This window comes from Sebastes fasciatus, chromosome 11 (genome assembly GCF_043250625.1).
Source record: "Sebastes fasciatus isolate fSebFas1 chromosome 11, fSebFas1.pri, whole genome shotgun sequence".
Lineage (NCBI taxonomy): Eukaryota > Metazoa > Chordata > Actinopteri > Perciformes > Sebastidae > Sebastes > Sebastes fasciatus.
In genome coordinates this window covers 8,995,276-9,006,476 of record NC_133805.1, presented here as the reverse complement: position 1 = coordinate 9,006,476, position 11,201 = coordinate 8,995,276, and the positions used below count along the sequence as shown (strand labels likewise).

Below are 11,201 nucleotides of genomic sequence, written 5' to 3'. Positions count from 1 at the left end.
AAAGAAGCCGCAAACCAATGACTACCCGTACAAAAAGCTTAAAGCTATGTATGAAAAGTTGCCACATATATTATATATACTAAATCTAATTACAAAATGTATGAGACAAAGAAAAATACCAGGAGTGTTAAAAACACAGACTGATTTTATGACCGAAGTCCATGCAAAGAAGAAGAGGTTGCATTAGATACAATATTGCATAATGTTTATTTGTCTTCAGAAAACATTGTGGTAACACTCAATCAAGGTCGGAGTGCCACCAGCATTTGGCTAAGGCTGACGAATACTGCAATATGTAGTTAATTTTTACAATGTGCAGAAAAGAATACTTTGTGTGCGACTGTACCATTCAGTCCATCTTTCTATAATGTCTCCATGGCAACAGAGTCAGTCCTGATGCTAATCTGTCCATAACAGATAACAAATAATTTTAACAAATGTAAAATTTAAAGCTGCAATAGGTAACTTTGAGTTAAATATGATAAAAAAGTTATTTGGTAACACTTCATTTTACGGGTCCGGAAATTTCATGGTAATTACGTGATAATTAGCAAGTAACCTATTTGAAATTTCTTTGGTATTACTGCCAAATTACCCCCAATATTCACCTCAAAATTGATCGAAAGTTACATTATTATAAACATTATTTAATAATTATATTCTGCTATTTCCCAATAGCTGGTAAATTATTTAATACATTTCAAGGAAAAGAATACAAAGTTAATTCATATGCTTTATTTCTGGTAAATAGATGATAATTATCAAATAACTTATTGGAAATTTCTTTAAAAAACTCCCTGAATCATGACATTAGCTACCAGGTTACATTTGTGTAGACAATAAGTCACACAATGGTGAGATTTGTGCCTGATCAGAAGTGTCTTCTATTAGTTTTGGTTTTCCTTCTCGAGCTTAAGGGCCCTATTTTATTAATTATATGCTATTTTAGCATATAATTATTAAATAATGTTTATAATTAAGTAATTTTTGATACATTTTGAGGTAAATATTGGGGTAATTTGGCAGTAATTCCAAAGAAATTTCAAATAGGTTACTTGCTAATTATCACCTAATTACCATGAAATTTACGGACCTGTAAAATGAAGTGTTACCAAAAATAAATGCTCTAAAAATACAATATAAAGTATCACATTCTAGAGGTATATATGCTGTGTGACTTTGAGAAACATGCTGTTCGTTTTTGAATCATTTCGAACGCTGCCATCTGCTGTTCTTTCAAAAAGCAAGAAATTAAAATCTTTGGGAAAGCTGATATTTGCAAACTGTAAAAGAGTTGTGTCAACTATGATGCTATCGTGAGTTTGACTTTGCTTTGTTTGACTTGGGATCTGAGCTTCTTCCAATGTTTACAAGATGGTCTGGTTTCCCGTAAAGTGAATGATAATGATAATGATTGACTAAATGATTCCGGTAACCAGGACCTCTATCCACTATCGGGTGATAAAACATATTTGCTCAGCAAGTTATCCCTGTTAGTGATTTTGTGTTGTGAGTAATGACCACGTAACCCTAGGCTAGTATTTTTATATATCTATTTAAGTCATTGTTTGTGACATGGTACCAGATGTTTAGACAAAATGGCAAATTAGGAATGCTGAGTAACAATTTATTTGTATGGGGAGTTCTCAACTATTAATCAGGTGATAGAAAGTATATGTTCAATAATTTGTCTCTATTGCAAACTTGTTTTATGTGACTGTGGCATGTTAGAATGTCCTCCGTAAAAAAAAAAGGCCAATCACAGAGATCCTGCTGCTCCAAAATAAGTAGAAGTAATGGCCAGCATTGTTTACGTCTTATTAAAAGCAAGACCAATATAGAGCATTCTTCCTGTTAACCACTGCAGCAACCATATTTTCCAAGTATTTCAACATAAGTCAAATGGGGAAAACACCTATAACATGTCCCTACAGTCACTATATGATGTAAGCCCACTGTACATCCGCCTTGGGGCTTTCTTCAGGGATCCAAACTAAATCTTTTTGGCATTACTGTCCAAAGGTCTGATGCAAAGATGGGACTGGCAGGATGGGGCAGAGCTCTCTTTCAGGGCCCCTCTTAATGTACAGTATTTAACTGGTGATACAAAAACAATAGGGAACAGTATACAAAGTATGCCTACAATACAGTTACGTTACTCTTGAAAGACTTGATTCAAATTATTTAGTAGGAAGAAACCTTTTCCAACCAGTAGCCCTGCTTTTACGTGAAATCTTGATGCCAACCCAAGAAACCACACACCAACGTGCCAACAGAATAGATATGCCGGGAATATAACATGGGAACAATTAGTTACACATTATAGGACAGATAAAATACATGCTGTGATTACATCAGTAACATCACCACAGCAGCAAGAAGAGTGCACGTTCCTGTAGATCACATCACATGGTTATTTATCAGCTTGACATCAGCTCTGCAGCACATTGTTTGGTCAGTTAAGTATTAACTAGCGAGAGTGCAGAATTTCCATTTATGTTAATATTGCAGCAGTTTAACAGCTGCAAATAGGCAGCACAGACCCCATAACTCCAGCTTCTCTCCTCTATCAAAGGCACACAAATGAAATCAACACAGGCCAAAACAAACACCATTATTTAGCACTACTTCTACTGTGAATACATACAGTAGGCCCTCAAACACATATTTTTAGGAAGACTAGGTAACACTTCATTTTACAGGTCCGCAAATTTCATGGTAATTAGATAATAATTGGCAAATAACCTATTTGAAATTTCTTTGGAATTACTGCCATATTACCCCAATATTTACCTCCAAATTTATCCAAAAAATTACTTTATTATAAACATTATTTAATAATTATATGCTAAAATAGCATATAATCGTTAAAATAGGGCCCTTAGGCTCGAGAAGGAAAACCAAAACTAATAGAAGACACTTCTGATCAGGCACAAATCTCACCATTGTGTGACTTATTGTCTACACAAATGTAACCTGGTAGCTAATGTAATGAGTCAGTGAGTTTATTAAAAAAAAATTGTTTGCTAATTATTTTATTATTATTTTATATTTACCACCAGACATGGAAATAAAGCATATAAATTAACTTTATATTCTTTTCCTGGAAATGTATTAAATAAATTACCAGCTATTGGGAAATAGCAGAATATAAATGAGTAACCCAATCTCTAGATCTTCATCCTCTTAAATTCCTCACTAGTAGAGGTCAGTTTTCGATAAGATTTAGGGGAAGCAAATTATAGAGTAGCTTTTCACATCTATCAAAAAACGTTTCATCTGTCAAATGTTTCAAAGTCGCTTAAAGGGTCATATAATTGCTGTTTTGTAATTGCTTTTCCCCATGTAGTCCATGTATCAGATTACCCAGAACTCTTTATAGATATTTAAATCAATATCCTCCTCACAAACACTAACCATACACTTCCACACAAAACAAACACACCCACACTTGTCTTTTTTTATATATTTACTGTATTGTTATTGTTGTTATAATATATATCTTGTCCTAATTGTTTGTTATCACTATTATGTAGTCATATTATTTCTTTATATTAATCTTGTTTCTTGGTGGAGGCTTCAGATAAGCCCAGTGGGTTTTTGCCTCTTCTTTCCTGCACTGTATATCATTCATTTATTTTTTTGTTATGTTGTATAGTCTTAAATTGTGCAAAATAAATAAACAAATAATTAGTAAACAATGTTTATAATATAAATATAATTTTTAGGTAAATATTGGGTTAATTTGGCAGTAATTCCAAAGAAATTTCAAATAAATTACTTACTAATTATCTAAATTATCTATTACCTAATTACCATGATATTTGTGGACCTGTAAAATGAAGAAGACTACAGCGCCATCGTGTGTGTAATGTGACTTAAAACAAAGATCACCTCCAACTCTCACAGTGAGATAGTTCACTAATTTGAGGCTTATCGTTACGTAAACTGTTATTTAAACTAAACCACAACAGCTTACAACTGTGTTAAAATCGGGATATATAGTTAACAAGCAAAGTAGCACATCGTATGGGTCAAACACGAAACCTGCAATTGTTTTTAAGGCATTTAACCACTACTCCACTCTCTGCTTCGTCTGGCGTCTTCTCGCGATATTACGCGCGATGATACGGTGCCTTGTAGAGATCACATTGCTCACATTGTAGCTTGAGGCTCTATTAAAGAGTCATAACAGCAGCAGCAGCAGCCAGCCGTGACATTTGCACCGAAACGTTTCCTTGTCGGTGTCCTCCGACGAACTACTATTGCAACTTGACAAACCAGCTTTCTGTGGAGTAAGGTAGTTATGTCTTTATGCAATTGTGCATTAGATTTTATAGGTTATTTTACAATATGTGTTAAATAACAGTCTCGACACTGATTAATTACAATGTTAATTAATCAAATCATCCAGCTAAACGAGCAGTCAGTGTCTGCTAAAAGTCTTTAGGCTTTGACTGAATCTTTCACGTTATGAAAGGTGTTTTGTTATCTAGGGCAAACATGTTGTTCACATTTATTTATTTGTTTTTTCTTTATATGAGAAACAGATGTGTCTGTCAACACGTGAGTGTCTCAATAAATAGTGAGCTTTTATTATGTTGCATTTTCCTCCTGTTATATTTAGCAATATAGCTTTGTTATGACATTTTATAGTGTGCATGTACTTTTACAATTATGTGATTTGGGGCAAAGTTGACCTACATTCATAAGTTATCGCAGATAAATCATGATCACTGGTACATACAGTGTTGACTGCACATGTTTATACTGTTGAATAACAGTGACTGGCCTAAATATAGTTGTGTAAGGCCAAAAATTAGTTACAGATTTCAAGTGAACTGTGGACAGTGGGGGTGCCAATAGTACAAAGTCATTGGTGCAACTATGCTCCAATTTTTTTTATTTTCCAGTTGACCTCTTGTCACACATAACTGACACACCTCCATCAATCATCTATTTTTATTACAAGGCGTTGTTGAATACTTGATTCTGATTGGTCAATCACAGCATTCTGCGGTCTGTTAGTTCTTTTATAGTCAGCTCAGGTCAAGTCAAGTCAGGTCAATTTTATTTGTATAGCAACAAAAGACAAATCACAAATTTGCCTCACGGGGCTTTACAATCTGTACAGGATACGACACCCTCTGTCCTTTACAGTGCGACCCTCTCATCAGATAAGGAAAAACTCCCCACCAAAAAAAAAACTTTTAACAGGGGGAAAAGGAAAAAATGGAAGAAAGCAGACCGTTGCTATGTATAGCAGACCGTTGCTTTGGGCGCAGTTCTGATGTCGGACTCTGGCGGACCGTTTTTGTGTCAAATTTTTGATTTCTTAAATAAGTAGTCGATAATGTACAGCTAGCCGGTCATTATTGTGAAAGAAATCCCTTCAGGGCGATGAGAGACGTCAAGGTGCGGCATCAACCTGTCTGGGATTTTTTCACAACAATGACCGGCTCGCTGTACATTATCCCTTATTTATTACACGGCGTTGTTGAATACTCGATTCTGATTGGTTAATCACGGCGTTCTGCGGTCTGTTATTTCTTTATAGTAGACCGTTGCTATGTATAGCAGCCCGAAGCTATGTATAGCAGACCGTTGCTGTGTATAGCAGACCAAAGCTATGTATAGCAGACCGTTGCTGTGTATAGCAGACCGAAGCTATGTATAGCAGACCGTTGCTATGTATAGCAGACTGTTGCCATGGGCACAGCTCTGATGTCGGACTCTGTCGACCGTTTTGTATCAAATTATTGATTTCTTAAGTAAGTAGCCGTGTAATAAGCGGGATAATGTACAGGCGTGCGGCATCGTCCTGTCGGGCTTTATTTCACAACAATGACTGGCTCGCTGTACATTATTCCGTACTTAGTTTGCGTGTGAGCTTACTACTTGTTGTATGTGTTGTTGTTTCCTCCCCCCCCAGGGAAAATGTCCTTGTCTGGCTGGGTGTGTGTGGTAACAGGTGCCTCCAGAGGCATCGGTAGGGGAATAGCCCTCCAGCTGTCTGAGGCCGGAGCCACGGTCTACATCACAGGACGCCAGGAGAAGACTCTGAAAGAAACCGCTGCACAGGTGACATTTTTGAGCGTGGATTTCTTATAAGGGCTAAATCAGACAGCTGTTAGGTAACCTAGCAGTGTTTCAGTCAGGATTAGTCTCTACATAGTTCACAGCTGATGTGTTTGTTCTCAACACAGGTCAAGGAGAGGGGTGGAAACTGTGTGCCGGTTATCTGTGATTCTACAAAAGACGAAGACATCAAAGACCTGTTTGAACGGATCAAACGTGAACAGGATGGCAGACTGGATGTCCTGGTTAACAATGCCTATGCTGGAGTACAGGTAGATATACTGGACTGACATGAAACACCAGGTGTATCACATACTTGAATTCCTTGTGGAACACTTGACAACATTAAAATCACCAACCATAAACTGGGTCTTGTTTAGAAGGTAACTCGCACATTGCGAAAAATTGCAAAAACGTGGAAAGAGTCTTGCGAGACTTGCTGCCCGCAGCCTATCCTAACCTTAACCATTCGATGTCAATGTCTAACCTTAACCATTCAAGGTCAATGCCTAACCTTAACAATTCGAGGTCACTCTACCTATTCAAGGTCAATGTCTGACCTTAACCATTCAAGGTCAATGCCTAACCTTACCTATTCAAGGTCAATGCCTAACCTTAACTATTCGAGGTCAATGCCTAACCTTTAACATTTGAGGTCAATGTCTAACCTTAACTATTCAAGGTCAATGCCTAACCTTAACCATTCGAGGCCAATTTCTAACCATAACCTATCATGGTCATTGTCTAACCTTAACTATTTGAGGTCACCCTAACCATTCAAGGTCAATGCCTAACCTTAACCATTCGAGGTCAATGCCTAACCATAACTATTCGAGGTCAATGTCTAACCTTAACCACCTCTAGACACGACCCATAAACTGCCCACTGTGTGACCTTTTTACCTGAACTTTAAACATGATTATTATTGATTATTATTATGACATGATTATTCCAGGCTATCTTCGAGAATATGGGGACCAAGTTCTGGGAAATTGATCCCTCCATGTGGGATTCCATCAACAACACCGGCCTGAGGTATGCGTTTTGTGCTTAGTCATTGTCTGATACTGTAAGTCCACTGAGTCATCTCTTCGTGACGCGTGACAGTTTTCCGGGCATCAGCTGTTACTCAATGTGTTTTTGTCTCTTTTTAGTTCAGCATGAGTCTTCTGTCAGTAGTAGCTCGTTCAGAATACATAACAAAACAAGAAACCGGGAAAGTGATAGGAAACATAGTGTGATGTGTTTTACTGTAAAGTCAAGCAGTATTCAATCAGAATCAGAATCAGAATCAGAATTGTGTTTATTGCCAGGTGTAAGAGATTTACACTAGGAATTTGCTTTGGTTATGTTGGTGCAAGTCAAACAGTATAATAACAATTGCCGTTTATGAGATGTATTTTACAACTGCGGATAATAATAACTTGACTAATTTCCATTTTTATTTATCTGGCAGGGGCCACTATTTCTTCTCCGTTTATGCATCCCGGATGATGGTGGCTCAAGGTCGGGGCTTGATAATCACCATTTCATCTATCGGGGGGCTGCGGTATCTCTTCAACGTGCCATATGGTGTTGGCAAAGCCGCAGTAAGTTCTCCTCTCATTAAGTCCCAGATTTATGTTATCAAGACCCGAATCTCATTGAACACAAGTACATGTGCTGTATAATTAGGGCAGTTTGTGTCATAAAAACCTGTTTTGTTTTGTGGTTTGTTTCCAGTGTGACAGGCTGGCGGCAGACATGGCTGTTGAGCTGAAAAGTAGGGGGGTGGCTTCTGTCAGTCTGTGGCCGGGAGCGGTACGAACAGAGCTGGTGTCTCAGTTAGTTTTGGAGAAAGCACCAGAGGGTGCAGATACCAAGGTAGACTCTTATCTAACAGCAAGTCCTCATCCCCGGCAGCTACTTGTTTTTTTATTGTTAAATCTCTGGATTTTCTTTTGCTCAGGTTAGAGATATGTTTGCCAACGGGGAAACCACAGAAGTGAGTGGAATGTGCATCGTCAACCTGGCAAAAGGTAGGATTATACAGTATGAGATGGTATTCACCTCACAGTCAGCACATATTTGATCTGCACATGTTGTTCATTGTAACATGCTTTCAGAAGCTGTTTTTTTATTGCTGATGAGCAATAACTGGTTCAACAGATTTTGTTAGAGTCTTGTTCATTTTCAAACAAAGCACACCTTGGTTTCTGTTTCTGCCTGAAAGATAAACATCTGATGTCAATGACTGGGAAAGTGCTCATGACTTGTGACCTGGCAAGGCGCTACGGGATAAAAGATGTTGATGGTGAGTTTGTATCAGCTGTCTTAAGTTTTTTTTTTATTTTTTATTTGAACTTACTATTATGTACAGTCACATGATTCCAATTTTGTTCATCTGTTTATTTCCAGGACGGAATGTAGCTGATTACACTTCCATAAAATTCCTCCTGGGCCAGGTCCCATATCTCTCCTGGATGTCATATGTTGTCCCTTCATTCCTACGCGTGCCACGCTTTGTGCTCACCCTGGCTAATAGCCGCTTCTAAGCATTTGCTATGGCCGCACTGAAGTGACAGTATCATACTGTGTTTCAACTACATGGTCCAAATTCTAGCTAAACCTATACATCAGACCGGCAATACGTCATCCAGAGTAGACTCGCATGCCCACGCCCCCTTTTGGGGGAAAACAATCCCGTGTCCCTCATAGACGGTAACAGCGTAAACAGAAGAAGTAGAAACATGTCTCCAAACTTCTACTTTAAACAAACTGGTAATAGTAATAACGCTGTGCCGAAGAGTTGCTGTGTAGTTGGTTGCACCAACAATAAAAAAATGCTGATCTCTGATTTGTTCCCCTGCCGTGTCCTAACAAAGATATAATAGAGGGGCTTAATGGCTTCAAGCTATAGACCAGACCAGCATTGCGTCATCACCGAGGCTGAGCTCCTGTTTTGGGGAAAGAAACTCGCTGTCAAAGGAGCTGTTGTGTAGTAGGTTAATCCAGGCTTTCACATACAGTAGATTTCAGGCACATACGACACGTGAATATTCACGTTAGTCAGTGTGGTAAATGGTTAAATGATGCTGGTGACAGTGACTAGCATGGCTAGCTAACATTATCTTGTGTGAGGCTGCTGCAGTAATACAGTCATACATCAACGTTATAGCAGCATCAGACTGTCGTCTCCAACTAAATCTCAGCCTATAGATCAAACAGTTGGCTTTTAACACGTCAGTTATTTACAGACAACACTTAGCCTAATGTGATTCAATCAAATACGTATAGATGTCTGGATAAGCAATATCTGGCCACTGTGTTGGACGGGGGAAGACTGAAGGGACATGACGGCGATCAACCTTAATTTATTAAGGTATCGCGAACGCTCCGGTTCAGGCAAGGTCCCAAAATAATTATTAGAGATATGTATAGAACAAACATTTGTATAACAAGAGATGAATGGATACAAACTTGCAATCCAAATATACGTCAAATTGCATCGAAGTTTATGGGATCTTTGGTTTTCTATCCCCCAAAAGGGGGCGTGGCCTTGACTTTTTGCGAAGTACCCGTATGTGCCGATCTGATGTATAGTAATCATGTCAATATCAAATCCATTTTTAATAGCTAACGGGTGACAAGAAACCAAACAATTTAGACTGACGATTCTTTTTTGGGGTCATGGTTTTGGTTTCAGTTCGGTTTGTTTTGCACATTATAGGGAGAAGGAAAACATAACAATTTCCAATGTGTTTGAATTCCAAATATATAAATAGATTGATTGATTGATAGTAATGAATAATATTTGTACATTATATGAAGCCATAACACTGGCTTTATACATGAAATAAGGCAGGCTACTTAATGGTCAAGTAGGCCTATGTTCAGATAATTGCTTCTTATGTCTCTGGCACCTCATCAAATAATTAGCAGGCCTATATTTAATAATGGTGCAACAGTTCAACGAGCCCACGGTTCTGTTTGTACACTCATTGAACAGTTCATTTTTTTACGGATTGGTTTTGGTTTTGGGCTGTCACGATTTCACTACACGATTATCGCGGCCAAAAGAATTCAAGATAACGATATTATCTCGATATTCATTGAACATTTTTGAAAAATAATAATCAGTCAAATTCTTTTTTATTTATCTTCTTTATTGTGCCCTTTTTTGGCAAATAAATTATACTCAAAATACGAGTATAGGGAGGTGGAGAGAGGGTCTGTAACCATAACGTATATATAGACTGATTTAAGAGGTGCTATGTTATTTACACAATATTATCATGTGTGTATTATTAACATGATGACAACATTTCATTTTTAAATATTACGGTTATTGTCGGTACGGGTATATCGCGACACCCCTAATATACATCTATTCCTACTTGAGTACTTAATGAAGGCTCTATGAATGTACTCTATGAAGTTTGAGGTAAACGAAGTAAGCATGAAGGATGCACTAGCACATTCACACTTATGTCAGCTGTGGATGAAGCCACACAAATGTGAAAATGGGAATTTATTATTATTACTACATAAGATGTATTTTCTTAAAAAGTATACAAAATCACAATTATCCAAAGATGAAACATTTTAGATACATATAAATGCTTGTGTACTTTTCCACTTATTTTTGCATTTGATTGTTATATTTCTATTAAATGTATATATATATATATATATACACACATAGCACTACTATTACTACTACTACTACTACTACTACTACTACTGCTACTATGGTATTTGACTGGCTAACTCACAACTGATTAAATAAAGAAATGTTTACTCGCTGCTGTTTACACTTCTCATTCCTTGTTGCAAAATAACAAAGCGATAGCATCTTCAAACTGATAAAAGGAGATATGTCTTTAATGAAGAGGGTTGAATCTCTTGCAGAAAGATTAATATCTACATCTTGTCTATATTATATTATTATTTAGCATTAACAATGGATTGTAATTGTTACCTCTGACTGTGAGATATATATCACTAAAGTACAGCTGCCTTGTTTTCAGTGACAGGACATCATGTCTGAAGCTGATGGGAATTCAGCATACTGCTCGAGGACACAGTATCACTGGAATACTGCTGATTACTGTGATCTTGTTTATAATACAAAGACAAATATA

General features: G+C 37.3%; 1 protein-coding gene across 2 annotated transcripts; it reads left to right on the top strand.

Annotated features, from left to right (window-relative positions):
* The first annotated feature begins 4,142 nt into the window (after positions 1–4,142).
* Positions 4,143–10,862, top strand: dhrs1 (dehydrogenase/reductase (SDR family) member 1). Of its 2 annotated transcripts, none has more exons than XM_074650341.1 (9): positions 4,143–4,300; positions 5,933–6,081; positions 6,207–6,350; positions 7,034–7,113; positions 7,535–7,667; positions 7,801–7,941; positions 8,027–8,096; positions 8,291–8,371; positions 8,476–10,862. In XM_074650341.1, the coding sequence occupies exons 2-9, from the start codon at positions 5,938–5,940 to the stop codon at positions 8,610–8,612; spliced, it is 930 nt and encodes a 309-aa protein (XP_074506442.1). In that variant the 5' UTR covers positions 4,143–4,300; positions 5,933–5,937; the 3' UTR covers positions 8,613–10,862. The 2 variants fall into 2 exon arrangements, with proteins under 2 accessions (XP_074506442.1, XP_074506443.1); XM_074650342.1 differs by having other exon boundaries at positions 4,146–4,295.
* The last annotated feature ends 339 nt before the right edge of the window (positions 10,863–11,201 follow it).

Excerpts from the sequence above, each read along its gene's own strand:
- dhrs1 (XM_074650341.1), top strand. The coding sequence starts at position 5,938 with ATGTCCTTGTCTGGCTGGGTGTGTGTGGTAACAGGTGCCTCCAGAGGC. Across the intron at positions 7,942-8,026 it reads CAGAGGGTGCAGATACCAAG|GTTAGAGATATGTTTGCCAA; the intron begins GTAGACTCTTAT and ends TCTTTTGCTCAG. Across the intron at positions 8,097-8,290 it reads CATCGTCAACCTGGCAAAAG|ATAAACATCTGATGTCAATG; the intron begins GTAGGATTATAC and ends TCTGCCTGAAAG.